The sequence below is a fragment of the Serinus canaria genome, chromosome 15 (assembly GCF_022539315.1).
Source record: "Serinus canaria isolate serCan28SL12 chromosome 15, serCan2020, whole genome shotgun sequence".
NCBI classification, from domain to species: domain Eukaryota; kingdom Metazoa; phylum Chordata; class Aves; order Passeriformes; family Fringillidae; genus Serinus; species Serinus canaria.
This window is the reverse complement of record NC_066329.1, coordinates 10,315,798-10,333,986: the sequence shown is the minus strand read 5'-3', so window position 1 is coordinate 10,333,986 and position 18,189 is coordinate 10,315,798. Positions and strand designations below refer to the sequence as shown.

The following is an 18,189-nucleotide window of genomic DNA, read 5'->3' as shown; positions in this document are numbered from 1 at the left end:
AGGAGTATTTTTTTGTTTGTGACTTCATGGTTCAATAGAATAATTTAACAGAAGATATCTAACTCCTTCGAGATATTTAATAGGATATCTTCTATTTATGCCTCTTCTTAAAGACAGAACTGCTTGTCATAAACTTGAGTTAATTTAGGAAACTCTGCTTAAAAATACATAATCTTCTTGTATTTTCTTAGTGGTGTTTCACTTGCAAATCATTTGGCTCAATCATTTTTCCAGGCAAAAAGTGTGAGCAATGATTTCTTCAGCCCATGATGTTCAGGGGATGTTTTACTGCAGAATGCCTCTCTTAATGAAGATGTGATTTAGAGCGTTAGGGATTTTCCATGAGTTGTACTACTACAGCCTCCCAATTCCAGCTCCACCATCCCACTCCATCCTCCTCTGCTGAGCAGAAATACAGACATAAAAAACACATTTTATGCTACAAGAGAACTCATATTGCTAAATATAATAATCCTCTGGAGATGGAATTGGACAGTTCACCTTCTGTTCTGTTCAGTTATTTCACATAAATCCATTCAGATCACGCCCATAAATATCCAAACCTAATATGCCAATTAAAAATTGCTGATATTTAATTAAACTGGGTTATGCTACCAACATCAGGCATAGAAAACACATGATTTGCTTACTATAATTTCAAAAATATCCATAAAGACAGAGTGGCCTTTGGGGGTTTTTTCGTTGAGGCTTGCAGGAGACCAAATCCAGTAGAAAAAGGTGCCATCTGAAGAAAGATGCACGGTGGTCATAGTGCTGCCAACTGGGAAGTGATTTACTGGCATTGGGATTATCTGACATACCTATGAGACAGAAAGCATCTTAACAGGTCAGATTTTGCAGTTTGGCCTTACAAGTATGAACAGTATGAAAAATAAATAGAGATCAAATGCAGTTAGTGCAGAAGAGGCTTAATATTGGACTTAGTAGTAGCATTATATTGATTTATTACCAACAGCTATTCTGTGTATTTGCCAAATATCTAAACCAGCTCATAGAGCTCAAATTTAACCTATCTAAAAATAAAGGATCATCTCCTCTCTAATGATGGAGAGCAAACCCACAGTACCACAAGGAAAATACACATCCTATTGAGTCACCTACTTTCTGCAACTTCTCTCAAACATTGCTTGAAACTTGAGAAGAAAAGGGGAATCTAAACATTCTCAGCATCAGGAAACACACTGCACATAAATGTGTGTATCCATCCTTAAAACCACAGCAGAAAAAACCCCAAAGTAAACAAACTACCCCAGTTTTACAAAGGGCAACAACTGTTTATCTACAAATCACAACCAGATCTGAAACAACACCTGAATTTTGGGACAGGGGAAGAACAAAGAGCTGTTCAGGAAGAACACATTCTTGATTTAAATCAAAGGCCATTTTGCTGTTGTTTGAGTGCTTTAAGAAGTGACCACAGTGGAATTATGGAATATTCTAACTGGGAAGGGACCCACAGGGATCATTATCAAACTGGCCCTGCACAGACACGCCAGTAATCTCGTGCATACCCTGGGAGCATTGTCCAAATGCTCCTGGTGTTCTGGCAGCCTTGAGCATTCCCTGGTGAGCCTGAGCAGTGCACAGCACCTTCTGGAGGAAGAACCTTCCCCTGATATCCAACCTAATCCTGTCCTGACACAGCTCCAGCTGTTCCCTGGGTCCTGTCCCTGCTTACAGAGAGCAGAGATTGGAGCTGCGCCTCCTGAAGAAGCTGTGGATTGGTCTCCCCTCAGTCTCCTCCAGGCTGAACAAGCTCTCCCAGTACCCCATAATACAGAACAGTGTAATTATAGATAAATACATATATTTATATATAAGACACATTGAAACCTTAACCTCTCTACCATAACTTCCACATTCACCACAGAGTCGCTTCAAGGCGGGGTTAGAAAAACGCAGTTTCACAAACCAAGAAACATCAAGGATAAAACCAATTAAAGTTTAAATGGGTGTGATTCATTCAGCCTGCTTTGTTCCTGTCCCCTTTACCTGCAGGGTATGTTGATCCACGAGCTGGAACAGGTAGTGAGGTTTGCTATCAAAGGACACGGGCCGATGGAGGAGTTTGCCGTTGCCAAAAGCCACCCAGCCCGTCTCCAGCTCCTCGTTCCGGCAGTACACAAACCCCCTGGAAAAAACCCACCAGGATGTTCAAATTCCATCAACCCTGCCCTGCTTCTTTGGGTTTTATTTCAAATAACAACCACAATGCAACCACAGTGCTGAACTTCGTCTGAACTTATTCAAGTCAGCAATTTTTGTTGTGAAAAGCTTTAAGCGTAAAAAGCCTCGTGGTTTTCAAGCAACGAAGAAGCAAGGAGGTACAGTGAGCCACAGCTGCACTAATTACTTAATGAATGAGATAATTAGCAAACAAACACTCACAAACTCAGCTATAAATAAGAAGTCACAGAACTGGTCTGTAGTATATCCCTCTCAGCATACTAGACATTAAAAAATAAAACTGAATTTAAAATTCTGCTGCTGTGGAGGTTGAACTAACGGCCTCTACAGGCCCCTTCCCCTCAACTTGTTCTTTAATTTTAGACAAAACACACTCAAGAAGAATTTCAGAAGAGAAACCAAACACATCAAAATTGCATTTAATGAAAATTCACAATATCATGGAATCACAGACTGGTTTGGCTTGGGAGGGACCTTTGAGATCACCTCCTTCCAAGCTCCATATCCTCCAGTTTCGCTACTCCCAGCATCTGGGAGAGGTTTCCCAAATCAGGAACCTTTGGGTTCCAGCAGCTCTGGAAGAGTCAACACTGAAGTGTCCCTTACCTCAGAGTTCCATGCAGGCCTGACCCCAGTTTGCTGATTCCCCTGCCCACAGAATTGGTGGTGTACAGGTAGAGCCCATCGGCTGCAAGGCACCGGCCCAGGTCTGCATCTGCAGCAGGAGCAAGGACAGCAGAGAGCAGCTCTATAACACTGCAGGTGGAACATTCCAGCTGGGAATTCTCCTGGGGGCTACACCCCAGGGAAACCAGCATGTGCTCATGGCAGGTCACTACCAACCCTTTTTTAATACTGAATTTATGATTTGGTGCTCTAAGAGCTGCTGTAACACAATCACAGCCCAGCAGACCCAGTGGTTTTATCACATCTCCTTCAAGCCTCAGAGGTGCCCAGATGGTCTCACTCAGTGTAAGAGGGAAGAAGAATCTAATATTGAGCTTTGATCTCATTTCTGCCAAACTCTAATTCTCCTAAAGCTGCTCAGATCCTTTCACTTCTGAACACTTCAATTAAGACAAAATGTATTTGAAACACAGAGCAGTAATTATTAATAATCAAGATGGGACACAAGTCCAGTCAATCTATTGAAGTTCACAGGATCTGGACACTCAGCTCAGGAAGGAAAAGTCCACTCACACTCTCTTGCCTAAACACCTAAAAAGAGATGTCTCCAGTAAATCTGCAGGTAGAATAACAACTCAGATTTTTAAACTCCTATGGATTGCATTAAATGTCATCAAAACTTGAACTAATATTTCTAAAACCATGAGAATTCTTATTTATTACAAAAATAGTAAGCAAACAAAGCAGTAAAAACTGAGAATGAATTCAGGAAAAGAAATACAAAAGAAAGCATTAAAACAAGAACTTCAGACTCTACTAGGAAGAAACAAAAGCAGAGTAGGGAAGAGGGGGAAAAACAAAACAATGAACTTGCACTTCTAAAAATAAACTTGCTGTGCCACTGATAGCTGGCTATTGAACACAGGGATACTGCACAGGGCAGTGATTATGCTCTAACGAGGGGATAATATCCAAACTCTGTCTGACCTCTCTGAAAAATTCCCACTGGAGTCAGGAAGGGTCACTGGATCAACTGCTTTGGACTGCTTCCCACAGACTGACAGTTTAAATCAGCAGCTGCTCTCCAGCAACATTTTTTGAGCCCCAACTCTCAAGTTTTACATTGGTCTTTAAACAATTATCAGCACTTAAAGCATCCTGTCCTCCTCTGCTGATGGCGACAAGGATGAAATAGTTCACCTTTATTCTCACTGCTGGCACCAGTGTTGGCATCAGGGGCAGGTAACATGTCCTCAAAGCCCCAGGACACGATGTGCTTCCCTCCAAGCAGGCAGGAGGGGGATCCAGGGCCTCCCTCCAAAAGCAACAACCTTTAAGCAGAAAATAAAATAAAATTTTATAAAGAATAGCAGTAGGAAAAACGAGCTAAATTAAAAGTTAAGACCATGATGTATTTAAAGTAATTATTCTGTCAAGAGTTCATAAGTCATTTAAAGGAATCATCAATATTTAATGAAAAAATAAAAACAAAACACCCAAAATCCAATCAATGCTTTTAGGTTTGATTTTCTAATGTCTTCTGCACATGACTAAATCTTCCCTAAAGCTTTCAATAACTCTAAAGCCTTTTAATCACTTTTAAAGACATTCCTCCCTACATGCACTTAACACATTTTCAGAGCTGCTGGAAAAGTTTATAAGGAGAAAAGTTCTACAAACCTGTAGAGAACATCAGCCACAGGCAGGGACCCCAGCTCAGTCTGTTTCTGTAATAGATGCACTGTATGAACAAAGGTTTTCAGCGACCCTCTAAAAGGACAAGAAAAACATGAATTAAAGATGTCTATTGAAGCCAGACTGAACACACACAACAACAGCCATGATATGGCATCAGCTTCTTTTCTAACTGGCATCTCTTTCCTGGAGGATGTTCATTCTTTGGGAGGAAGGGGAAGGAGGAAGAGAGGGGGACAGCCAGAATGCTGGGGAACCTCTGGCCTAAATTCCACCTTTTTTGGAAGAGGATGAAGCCCCAGTTGGGAGGGAGAGCAGCAGCCACAGGCTGGGTTATCAACAACAGGTTTAAAGGCAATCCAGGCACCTGATAAAACACCTCAACCTTGCTCCTGAGGCAGCTCTTTCAGGACTTCTTGTAGCTGATTAATCACACTCAGATCTCCAACGCAACCCATGGATCTTCCTGGCTGAGCCCAAGTGTGAGCAAGAGCTGTTGCACTCCCACCTGGAGATGCCTTTCCTAACTCAAATAGGAAAGACCAGACTCATCCATTTCTTATCAAGATTCTGACTTCTTTTCACAGAATCATGGATTATCGTGAGTTTGGAAGGAACCACAAGGATCATCATCCAGCTCCTGGCCCTGCACAGACACCCCAACAATCCCAGGCTGCCCCTGAGAGCAGTGACCAAGTGCTCCTGGAGCCTCAGGGCTGTGCCCATTCCCTGGGGAGCCTGGGCAGTGCCCAGCACCTTCCTTCATCTCCAACCTAGCCCCCCCTGACACAGCTCCAGCTGTTTCCTGGCTCCTCTCCCTGTCCCTGAGACCAGGGCTGCCCCTGCACTGCCCCTCCTGAGGAAGTTGTGCATTGGGATGAGGTCTCCCCTCACAACCCCAAATTTGGAAGATCCAGATGTCTTTAAAAAAATCTGTATTTTACAATTTCTGTTTTAAAGGTCAAGGCCATTTTCTGAAAGGTGTGGTAGCTTTATTTCCAGGCATCACAGCCCACCTAAGCAGGAGAATTTGGCTTTGTCTAGGTCAGTTATGAGCTGCTTTCTCCACAAACAGGAGTGATCAGCTGCAGAGATCCTTGACCTGCACTCTGCTGAATCCAACCTTCTGCTGTCACATGTGGTCACTCAGCTCCCAACTTCCCTCCTCCACACCCCAATCCCCGTTTTCCCCAGTGACATCTTCAGCTCTTCGCTTTCACTGATAAACCTCAGCCTGGAGAAAATTGACACCAAACACATTAAAGCACCTCAATTAATTATTTAAAGCAATATTTACCCTGTTGTTTTATTTTTAGCAATAAGAGCACCCAAGATTGCAACTAGGAATGTCAATAATGGTCTCATTTTCAAGGCTTTTTCTTCAACACATGACTTAGATATTTAAAGGAAAAGTGTGAGGCTTTCAGAGGTGAACAAAGCACAATGGGATATTTCAACTCTCTAAGCAATGCAAGGCAGACTTGCAAAGAAAATAAAAGATCAACCTGAAGTTCAAAAGCTCTACGTGAAATTTAGCTCAGCTGCAAGGGAACATCCCATATTTCCTGCAAATTGACATCTGGGGAAAAAAAAAAGAAATGAGATTGTGTTTATCAAATCCAATTTCTCGGAGCTATGTTCAAGTACATTGCCTTTCAGATAAGGCAGTTGTCAGGACAGAATAATTTGCCACATACCATAAATTTCTCATTGACTTCATTAAAACAAATGCACTAGAAATTAAGTAGGTTTCATTTGAATAAACCTTTTCCTAAAGCAAATCATGCCATATCCAGGGAACTCCAACATCTTAAATGAGAGTTAAACTTCACAGACAAGGCTGTGACCTGGAGAAACATTCAAACCAATATTTCCAAAAGGCTCCTTGTGACTTTAAAGCCACATTCATGGGGCTTTGCAGAGGTTTTGTATTTCCTCTCCCTCTCCCCAAGCCCCATTCTCTCAAAATAGTAGGTTTTGATTAAAAGCAAATATGTCCAATTTTTCCTCAATCACTTGATGCCAAACCCATGCAGGACAAGGGGTATTTTAATCTACAATGACTGAACTCTTCACTGGCAACAAAACTAAAAAATACCTCCAGACATTTGAGAGACAACACTGAAATCAAATCTGTAAGGAATTGCCCTGAAACCTGGCAGTTCCACCTTCTCCAGCCAAAGAAAGGTGCAGGACAAAGGGAAAAGGAGACAAGTTTTCTCCCTGATAAACACATTTGGAACCATTCCTAGAGCAGCTCACTGCAGTAGAAGCAGCAATGTGCACACGAGGCATTGCTAACCCAGATCCTTCTGCTTTTGCATATGCTAAACACATGCAAAAAAGAAATGCTTAGCAGTTTCACCCTTTCCAACCCAATATTTAAATATCAGAAAGGCTGGTGCAAGCTAAAAATAACTATCACCAGTGCAGTCACATAATTTTTGATTTGTTGCAATGGAAAGAGAGAATGAACACCAACCACAGCATTGCCCAGGGGTGCTGGAGTCACCATCCTGGAAGGGTTCAAAAACCCTGGATGTGGAATTTGGGGATATGGGTAATGGTGAATCATGGCTGGACTGTGCCAAAGTTCCTTAATTCTCTCTATTTTGCCAGTAAACTTTTGTGTGCTTGTGACCCCTCAGAGAACATCTGGTTGGGATTTTGCCTTACGCCAAACCTCAAGAAGCTCACTGCAACCCTTGAATTTAAGAACTCCAGGGTGTTACATCCAATCTTCCCAATCCCATGATTCTCCGTTACTTCAGCTCCCTTACCTCGCACAAGCCAAGGCAACCAGGGCAGCAGCAGCATTTTCCTTCTGCTTGTAGGGGATGTGCTGGCCGGAGGGCGCCGCGTCCTCGAGCCAGGAGCAGAGCAGGGACTCGATCCCGTTGAGGCAGTCGGCCGGTTCCTTGGTCAGGCTCAGGGGCTGGCAGTCCCGAAGGCAATTCAGCAGCACCTCAGCAGTGATGTTACACAGGGAAGGGTCCGTCCTGCTCTGCGACTGGATCAGTGGGAACACCAGCAGCAGCCCCATGCGGGAGGTGAAGGGAGCCTGCTCCGGCTGCTGTAACAAGCCCTGGCGCTTGAGCAGGGCCAGGGCCTCCTCGTCGCCGGAGCTCTCGCGGTCGTGCTGCTCCTCCAGGGCCAGCTGGCGCTGGGCGTTCCAGAGCCCGCGCAGGGCGTTCAGCCGGTACTCCAGCAGCCGCGCGTACGCGTTGCTCTGGTTGCCGCACACCGAGCGCAAGCGCTCTGCCAGCTCCGTCGGGTTCTTGGTCTCGAAGGTCAGGATCTGGAAAGGGGAAAGTGGGTGTTGATAGAGGGTTTTGGAGGGGAAAAGAAACCTCATGTGGCTGTGGTGTGATTTTTAGATCAGCTGTTCACTGCAGCAGATGGAGGGATATTATTTTCAATTTTGGGGGCCAAAGAACAGGCGAGCGGTGCAGTGTCCATCTCGGGATGAGGAGTGATGGCCATAAACTAAAGCACATGGAATCCATGAACCCCTATCCCTGCAGGATGGCAAGGACTGGGACAGGGAAAGTGTGCGGTCTCCCTGTGTCACCCACTCCAGGTGACCCTGCCCTGGCAGGGGTTTGGACTGGGGGATCTCCCAAGATCCCTTCCCACCCCACTTCTGTGGGATTTTGTGAGCCTGTTATTGCTGAGTCAGCATCCTCACCAAACCCGGGGGGTGCTGACGGGGACTTTTAAACTTCCAATAAACAACAACAACAACGCAGATTGTAAAGAAAGATACACACACAAAAGAGCAGCTTGGAAAACAAACACTCCCCTCTCATCTGGAGCTTTTTTCTGTAATTGAGGCAATTTTGCTAAAAACTTCAAAAGAACTCCGAGGTTGGAGGGTCCCAGGGGTTTAGAGCCCTTCTATGAAAACTGATAGGTCACTAATATTGTGTAACAAGAACATGCTTGTTCTAGTTTTGGAGCTCTTCAAATAAACAAACAAACCAACCAACCAGTTTATTCCAATCCACCAAGAGCTCTGTTACACTCTCTCCCTCCCCTGCTTTTTCCTAACTTAAATTTGATCATCTTGCACTTAGCTACACCTTTCTCAAAATACTTCAAGTTGCTGCTGTAGTTAAAAACCCTAAAAGTCTCCTCCTCATCATTTCAGACAGAAGAAAGAGACTTTTTTGGCACTTCTAAATAAAACTGGAAACCAAGTTAGAACAACAGAAAACAAGTAAAGCATGACACAAAAATATATGTATGGTTTAATACCCAGCCTGGGACTGGAAAACTCAGAGTTTTAAGTAATTTACAGACAACTTTTCTCCTTCCAGCAAACAACAGTGGAGATCAGCAAAGTCACTGAAGCTGTGGCAAGCTCAAGGAAAGCCATGAGCCAAGCATTTTCTGATACTCTGGATTCAGTGTCCAAAGGGATTTGGTATCCAAAGGGCTTCTGGCCATGTTCCAAAGTTCCTCATCTCATCCACCCTCAAACATAATTTTTGGCCCATCTTTATGCTGTGAAACTGTCCTTCTCTCATTCAATAAATAAATACAAATGTGGGAAGGGGAATGTGAGAGACAAAGTTGCCATGGGGAATGGCATCCAGGGCTCTTTGTTTTGTGGGGTTTTTTAATTGCAGGCAGCAGTCATAGAGATCATGAAATAAAATGTTTCTGGCTAATTGCAGACTCCTGAACAGCTTGTTAAAATGCTGCAGGACAATCACATCTGCCAGTGCCACACAGCCTCTGACTAAAGGCAAGGAAACAGCTTTGCAGTAGGACTTTGACCACTAGAGCCAGGAAAAGTTCACCTGAAAGGAATTCACATCCTAATTACACTTGAATGGATGTTGTATTGAGCTCCTTATACCTAATAAGCCTCCTTTAATTAACTTCTCCAAGAGATTATGAATATTAATTCCTAAACCACATATTACACATTTAAAATAACCACCTCCTGTTGTGTGTTCTGCTGCCTCAAAAATAAGTTTGTTTCCTGTTCTAGATGGAATCACTTTCTACTACAGTTGGCTTTTGATTTTCTTGAACTAAACTGGGTGGATTTTCCACTGAGTGACAACAAGCTGCAGAAATGGAGGAAAAAGAGAATTAATTTTTGCATTTTCAGAGTTAAATGCTGAAGAAAACAGGTCTGTGGTCTTTGTTAATAACAAAGATACCACCACAAAAGACAAGCTGTGATGCACTTGATGTTGCATGTCTTGCTCCTCAAATCCCACAGTTGAACAGGAAAATTAATTTAATTTTTTTTCCTTTGATACGGCCCTACAGTTCTGAGTCTGTCTTGTAGCAATCAGGACGAGTCAGTGTCATCAGTTTTGCTGATGAAAAGCCTTTTCCTGCTGAAGTTTTAGTTTCTCCCTGATCCCACAGTTCCCAATTTGCTTTAAAAGCATGCATGGTCTGTCTGGGATTTTGCCTCAGTCTTTCATAAGGGAAATGAGCACTAATTTGAGTAAATGATACAGGAAGTACATCAGCTTCAACAGATTTACAAGATCATTCCAAAGTGGGACTTCCAGACTTTTGATAATGAAGTTTACATCATCTGATTTGCATACAAGGCTTATGGAACCAGTGGAAAAAAACATTAATTATTCAGCATCATCTGAGGGTCTAAGCAGGCATCTGCACTTCCAGAAACAGAGAGGATGTTAGAAGAAAGGTGTGAGGTCATCTGCTGTACAGGACACTTCAGCAAATTAAATTAAAGGCTGCTTTCCTCAAAAGCCTTTTTACTAGAGGTCAGTACTCAGAGCTAGCTCCAGAAAGGAGCTTGAAGACCAAATGTTCCCACCCTGGAGTTTCCAGGATTCAGACACATCCCAAGGAACTGCTCTGGCTCTCCCTGGGAGCCAAATCCAGCCCTTCCCACCCCAACAGTGCCAGAGCTTCACTTGGTCCCTGCCAGATCCATCAGTGCTTCCCTCTGGATACATTAAAGACTCCACACAGGAATCCCAGCCCTTGCCAGGATATCTCCAGGCAAAGCTTGTCATCTTCCAACCATCTGAAGTCAAAACAAGTTAAAATAAAATGCAAGAAAACCCCCATCATGTTCTTTCACAGATTCTGATACAAATAACACAACTACCAGGGTTTATAAAATTCCCTTTCCTGCTGCCTCTGGGCTGCCTCAGGATTTACACCTGAGCCCCAGCACTGATTTGGGACTGATTCCCAGCACTCTTTTAGGGTGCCTCAACGTTTCCTTGTGCAACACCTGGGGAAGTGTCAGGGGCAGGCACCAAACCCAGCCCCACACAAACCTCACTGAACCAGTCCCTGATCCATCACTTCCCAACTCCAACCACTCCTGACTAACAAGGCTTGAACACAATCAAAGAGGATGAAGAGGATGCAACAAACATCACTTTGCCATAGAACAAGTTATCTAAGCAGCTACTTACATATTACTAAAAATTGTTATTAAATAGTTTAATTGACACTATTTTAATTTTACACTATCTTATCCCTACACATTATTTCCTTGATCTTTTAAATCAATTTTAGTCAATATTTTAATTAGAAAATGGTAGAGCCAAACTTCAATTACTCTAATTGCTCCTTGACATCATCTTCAACGTGGAGGAGCACAAAAGGTATCTGATTTTAGATGAACTATGGGGAGGTGCCATCTTTCCCACTGTATCCAATATTTGTCCTTTTGCATCCCACTACATGACTTCACCCAGGGAATTCTTCCCATCAAACAGAATTTTTTGCCAAATCTGCTCCAGAAAGGAGTGGCTGACATTCCCTATTTTCAGGGCAACATGTTTCTCTGCTGATAGTAAATACCAGACCAAGTACAATTAACACACACTAATATACATGAAGAGTTTTAGCCTGAGGTTTTATGACCCTATTAAGTAAATTTAAACGTGAGCTGCCACTAAAAGGCAGCTTTCTCCTCTGGCTACAATTCCTGCCCCTTGTCCTCTCCCTGGTGCCTGTAGGGGGTTCATTTTAATTCTGCTACACAGGGAACTGAGGAGCAGGGAAGTTGTGCACAAAGAGGGGTTTTTATCCTGAACTTGCATATTGGAAAGTGAAGCCTCTAAATCTCCAACAACATTTCATTCTTTCTCTCCAGAGTTCAACTGGCTGAAGTTCACCCAGGAAGATGAAGATGGTGGAACATTCATCAGGATCAATTACATCCCTATACCCCCCTGAGTATTAAATATGGATTATTCCCATCTCACAGGAGGTACAAACCAGACAGAAAAACAGAAACAGCCTCAAAACTGTAAAATATCTTTAAATCAGCATGAAAAAAATTAATTCCATTACTTTGACCACCCCATTACAGGTTTAGGGTCATTCCTCTTGTGCAGAATTAACAGAGAGGCAGCACCACTTTTTTACTGGGCTCTTTTGTCTCTAGAAACACCAATAAAACAATGCAAAAAGACTGAATTACAAAAAGTATGGATTATTCTCTAACAGAAAGAGCACAAGTGACAGTTTTAAAGGTAAGCTGAAGATTGAAATACACATCCCAACTGAACTGCTCCATAAACAACCCCGTGTCCTTGTCTCCCACTGTGCTGGGGAACAGCCTTCTGCTCCTGGCATTTTCTGGGACACCCAGCACGAAGCTGCCTTGGTGCAAAACCCACCTTAATTTCTTCTAAAACATTTCCTAGCCCCTCTCTAAGGCCTTTTCCTTGCTACACCACGTGCCAAATATTCAAATATATGTGAACATTTTCTCCCTGATGTTTTAGCAGCTGCTGCACTTTACACCATGCTTTAGTGTTGCAGTTAAAAAACTACAAGTCTCAAGGTTGTTCCAATTTTTTCTGCTCCAAGAAATTTTAACCTTATCCTCTTGTTCAAAGCCTCTGCTGAGTCCTGTGTGTGTGAGCAGTGCAGGTTTTTAACTACTCAGCTAAAAGCAGAACTGCTTTCTTTTGTGAAAGCACTGGAAATCTCTTGGCTCACAAATAAGCACTAAGACACTGCTATATTTTACAATTTTATCCCAAATCATTTTTGTAACCATACAAATTTATGATATAACCTTCATATCTGAGATGAATTACAGAGAACAAGCAAGCTGTAAATAAATAAAATGCTATAAAATGTTGTTTCTTTGTTCATTAAAATATTTCTTTGGCTCTTACTCAAGTAGTAGGTGAAAACAGCTGCAAAAGGTAAAGAAAAATCTTTGTAATTTAAACATCTGAGAGTGCAGATCACTGAATTAATAAGCTGCAATTGGTAACAAGATCTATATTTGGGAAACAGATTTGCAAAATCATCCTTGAGAAGTTTCCTAATGTTTCTCTACAAGGTTACCTAAAATACAACTTCCAAACTCCAAAGTCAGAGGTCCAGTGGTCCATATTAGAGAAGTTTAATAAATTCCAAGTCCTGGCAGAGGACCCCTGGGGCACTGGAAGGGGAGGCACAGGCAGGATGAGGCTGCTCCCAGCCTGCCACACGCCTGGATCAGCAGTTTTCAAGTCAGAGGTCACAACCCCATGAAGGGTCACCCACTTAGGAAGGAGTCAATTGTTGATGGTGGCATTAGGGACTTTCAGCATGACAGAGGTGACGCTTGTAGATGGCAGAAAGGTCACAAGCAGAAAGGTTTGGGAAGCACTGACCCAGATAATTGCAGGGAACTGCTCTCTCCCTCAGCAATCAGGCAAAAGTGACAAAATGTTTTCTCTGGGCCAGGAGGAAAATGGGTGAAAACTTCCAAGTTTAGCAGAAACCTTCCAGTCTAAATCATTTTATGGCAAATACAAGTCAGTCACAGGACTGGCACATGCTGAGAAAAGAGCACTGGACTTCAGCTCTTCAACCTCTCTGTGGAGAGCCAGCCCAGGCCACGCTGGGGGGAAGAGGAAAAGCCACCACTTTTCCCTTGTTTCCTTACTTGTTTAATTTTTATTATTTTGTTTACCTTGCACTCGATTAAAGGTAACTATTCTCAGTGCAGAGCCACACCTCACTCTGTCCTACAGAACCGAGCTCAACAAGAGTTCAAGCAGCAGATGAGGACAGACATGACCCCAACAGCTACTAAGGGAGGAGCTGCACTCCCAGCTCCATGGGAAAACCAGAGGAAGGCTCCCTGCCCATGGCAGGAGGGGATACTGGATGATCTTCACCCCAAACCATTCTGTGGTGACTCTGCAGAGCTGGCAGATCAAATCTCCCTGGTTTGAGGGAGCTCTACTCCTCCAGACAAGCCCTGACCATGCTCCTGGGTTACTCCAGGGAGGGTGCTTGGCTGGGAAGATTCTGGAGTGCTGCAGTTCCCTTTGGGCCACATTAAGGAACTTAAAGGGAACATTAAGCCCTTCCTGCACTGAATGTCCCTCCTGGATGGGCACTGACCAGCCACAATGTCATGGTAACACCTCCAGCTCTGTCACTCAGGGTTGTCTCCACGAAGGAGAAGACTTTGCTCTTTCAAAGATTTCTCTCTGTGAAAGGTTTTAAAATAAAGGTCCAAAGGCTTCTGTAATCACTGACTAATCCAGGTCTCTCCTGACTAGAGGATTTTAGTGGGAAACCTGCATCAGGAGCACCTGGTTCATGCATAACATTACAAAATTCTATCAATTTTTTTTAAAGCCTCAATTTTTTGTAAATATGCTGAAATAATCTAAGAAGTTGGCACACATCATCACAGAAAAAATAAAAACAGAGCAAAAACTCCACACCCCTTAAAACTCAACTCAATACTCCTAGAACAAGTTGAAAGAGAAGATTAGGCACTTGTAACATACCATTGAAGTATATATGTATAAATACAAGGGTATACAAATACACAAAAAGATAAAATCAAAGCTGCATGGGAGTCAAAATAACAAAATAATAAGTTTCCATAAGCATTTCTTGGCATAACACCAGCACTGTAACATTTTTTCCTCTGCTTTTCTTTTTATAAATAGACAGAACCTTTGAACAGAAGGACAAAGGAAACACATCCAAACACACTGACATTAGTCACCAATACGCTCTTTAAACGGATATTTAGACAAAACAGACCAGAATGACATTTCTCCACCCAAAAAAAAATCCATTAAAGTATTAAACATTATACATTTTTAATTAAGCACTTCAGCTCCAAAATTCAGCCAGGCTTCTGACCACCACTGATGAAGCACAAGAAGTGAATTAAAGAAGTTTCCTAATCAAAGCAGCAGCTGCAGCATCTCCTACCCTTGGCCAATAGCACATCCCAAGAGATTTGTGTTTGGACCATTTTCAAAGATATTTATTACACTGCAAGTAGGAGTAGAAAGAGTGTAAATGAGCTCTTGTGTAGCAGTCGATTGCATGGCCACGCTTCAATCAGATGTGTGCACCTATTTCCACAAAATGGCTCCTCAAAGCCATTCCACATCACCAAAGTGCCCCTTAGTTCAATGAAAACAGCATTAAAAAAAGGCAGAGAAAAGTTATGAGCTAAATATTTTACATTTGCACCACGTGAAATTTCATTTTTTAAAAAACCTTCCTCCTCAAAACCAAAGTCCAAACCAATTTGCAGATATCTGAAAATGAAACTGATCGCTTGTGATCATCAATTCCATCAGTGGATGGAAATAAAAGGCTTTAATAAGCTGTGACTTAAGAATAAAGATCAATACAAGTCAAAATCAGTACTTATCAAAAATAAGCACCACAGCAAAAAAGTCATATTTAATTATTTATTTCAAAGTTTTGCACTGCAAACACAAACAGGAAAAGAATCTCTGGAGCAGAAAAAATGAGGTGAATCAGTGGCACTGGATTGCTGCAACACTTGTTATAATAAATGTCAAAGCACAAGACACAGTAGCAGCAATTCCATTCCTATCTATCCCAAACAACTGGAGTTTTAGAACATTCTTAATACTAACAAAAAAGAATTCTCCAGAGCTGAAGTGTTTGTCAAGTGAAGCTGTGTGTCAAGTTTCAGCCTGGAACACACTTCTGGCCTGGCTGGCAGGATCTTAAAATAAGGTCTTGTTGGTTTTTTAAAGGATATCCTCCTTTCTTGTGACATAACATGAAAAATGCTGTGGGAGCATGTTATTTTTCTAGCACAGTTTTTAAACTCAATTCTGCTTCTAGAACTATGCCATGGAATCAGAATATTTTCTTGCATCCAAGCTGCACTGAATGCCAGAGCAACTCAGATCACAAGGGAGAATCATTCCATGTTTATACACACAGAGATAAGTCAGCCACCTTAAAAATCTCCCTTTTCCTGTTCGTGTGATTTTTGCCAACATCCATTTCAGGGAAGCAGCTGATATCTCCATGCCATTCCCCAGTGTCCCAACACAGGACAGAAAACACACCTTCTGCAGAAAATATCCTTCCTTAGATAAGGCTGGAGGAAGTTTCCCCAAAGCCCAATGAACGATAATGTTGTCAGGACTGCTCATGGGGGCATCTCAGCAACAGCCCAGACAGCAGCTAAAGCCTCACTAAAAAGGGTTTTTCGGCCTAAAATGCCTGGGACCAAACAGAGGCTGAAGATAAAGCTCCGGCTAGAGCATCCCCTGTGCTCTCCCACCGCTCAGCTCCGGTGACAAAGCCCCTGTGTCATTGCGAGCCACACTGCCGGGGAGGAGGGTGGGGTGAAAGAGGAGAAGGGAGGCACACAGGGGGGGAAAAAATAATGCAGTCTACCAAATAGATGCAACCTATAATCCGTGACATTCAGTCCTTCGGCGGCTCCTCCTAAGATAAAACAGCTGCACCGCCTGCCTGCAGCCAACAAACACCAGGGGCAGTTCTGGGAAGGTAAAAAGCTGGGATGAAAATCCGGGCTGCCCTCCTGGCTCCTTAATAACGATCACTGTCAACAGCTGAATAAAACACCCGGGCACCCCTGAGCATGTCGTTGTAAGGCTGATGAATTACAAACCATCTAAAAGTAACAGCAAGAAAACACAAAACCTTCAATAAAAATAAAGGGGCCAAAGGCCACGCTGAAATCCGCGAGTGTGGCTCTGATTTCCAAACCTAAAGGATTCAAAACAAGGAGGACGCACCAATACTTCACCCTCCATTTACATCAGCACCTCACCATCCTCCTGCCCAGCTCCACTTTCATTATTATCTGAAATAAATCGGATTGACTCAAGACAAGCAGAACGCCTCGACACCGGCTGGCTCCGGACTCCGGATCCCTCACCCGGCATCCGCACGCAGCATCCTCCATGCCGGCCCCCCATCCTCCCCTAGTCATCCTCCCTGCACCCCCATCTCCCATCCCCCCGTCCTCCTCGCCTCAGGCCTCCGCTGCCACCGTGCCCCTCTGCCGAGGGCATCCTCCCCTTCACCCCCCGGCCCTGCCCCGTCCCTCCTCTCAGCTCGGGGGCCGCCTCACCTCCAGCTCGGTGTCGCCGGGCTCGGCCACCCCAATGATCTCGCTGGGCAGCTCAGCCAGGTCGGTGACCCGGATCAGCCCGTCGTGCAGGAAGATGGTCTCCTCCTTCACCGACAGCCACTGCGCCGAGTCGGTGGCCGCGGCCGCCGAAGCGGCCGCCGGGGACCCCATGGCGCGGAGGGCGGGGGGGCTCCGCAGGGCTGAGGCGAGGCGGGTCCCGCTACCCGCCCATGGCGGGGGCAGGGCGGGGGCAGGCGCGTCCCCAGCGGCCTGGACACCGGACAGCCGGGGCGCGGCGGGCAGCAGCGAGGAGCGGCGCGTTGCCACCGCGGCGGCGGCGCTCCGGGGAGCTCCGGGAGCCGCCGTGCCCGCCCGCAGCCCCGCGTCCCGCACCCGCCTCACACACACCGCTGACAGCGCGACGCCATGTTGGGGGCTGAGGCGTGCCCGGCATGCACCGCGCGGGGAACAATACACCCGGCCCCCTCCCAGCCCGCGGGACTCCGCCCCACGCGCCCCACGCGCCCCGCGGCGCCGCCCTGAGCGCCGGGACACGCCCCCAGCCCCGGAGCTCCGCCCCCCGGCCGCTCTTGCCGCTCCGCCCGCATCGGCGGCGTTGCCGGCAGCGCCTCACCCGCGCTGCGTGTGCTCCACTTAGTGCTCCACCCGCACTGGACACGGCGCCTCGCCCGCACCGCGGGGAGGGTGGCAATCGCGCCGGGAAGAGCGGGTCCGGTGCACCGGACGCGCCCCTGCACCCTCTCCGGGAGCGCTCCACTCACAGCTTCACCCCGTTCGTGTCGCGCCTCACCCGCGCCAGGGAGAGCGGATCGTCCGCACAGCGGGGAGCCCATAAACCGTACCGGGTGCGCTCCCCTCAGCGTCTCACCCGCACCGCGGGGCGCTCCCCTCAGCCCCTCGCTCATCCCTGAGGGATTGCTCCCCTCAGCCCCTCGCTCGTCCCTCAGGGATTGCTCCCCTCAGCCCCTCTCTCGTCCCTCAGGGATTGCTCCCCTCAGCCCCTCGCTTGTCCCTCAGGGATTGCTCCCCTCAGGGCCTCACCTCACTCCCCTGGCACTGCCCCGGGGTCTCACCCTCAGGCAATGGCGGCTCCCTCAGCCCTTCACGTCCCTCCACCGAGAGCTGTTCCCTCAGTGGTATTCTCCTCAGTTTCCCTCTCAACCCTCTTAGATTCACTTACTGGGCCCCTCTGAAACTCCTCATTTCCCTCCAGAGCTGGTCCCTCTTGGTTCTCCCTCATGGTTGTTTCTCCTCTTCCATGCCCCTGCTCA

General features: G+C 45.3%; 1 protein-coding gene across 5 annotated transcripts in view; it reads right to left on the bottom strand.

Annotated features, from left to right (window-relative positions):
- Positions 1 to 17,330, bottom strand: part of HECTD4 (HECT domain E3 ubiquitin protein ligase 4) — a 65,201-nt gene extending 47,871 nt beyond the window's left edge. For 4 of the 5 annotated variants that reach the window (XM_018916677.3, XM_018916679.3, XM_018916678.3 and 1 more), the window contains exons 1-7: positions 16,898 to 17,330; positions 7,311 to 7,828; positions 4,516 to 4,605; positions 4,036 to 4,166; positions 2,815 to 2,923; positions 2,014 to 2,152; positions 651 to 821 (exon numbers count right to left, since the gene is read on the bottom strand). In XM_018916677.3, the coding sequence (XP_018772222.1) occupies positions 651 to 821; positions 2,014 to 2,152; positions 2,815 to 2,923; positions 4,036 to 4,166; positions 4,516 to 4,605; positions 7,311 to 7,828; positions 16,898 to 17,068 (1,329 nt within the window). In that variant the 5' untranslated portion in view covers positions 17,069 to 17,330. Of the gene's footprint in view, positions 1 to 650; positions 822 to 2,013; positions 2,153 to 2,814; positions 2,924 to 4,035; positions 4,167 to 4,515; positions 4,606 to 7,310; positions 7,829 to 16,897 lie in introns of those variants that run through there. The other variant, XM_050980741.1, reaches the window with a different exon arrangement.
- Between the last annotated feature and the right edge of the window lie 859 nt (positions 17,331 to 18,189).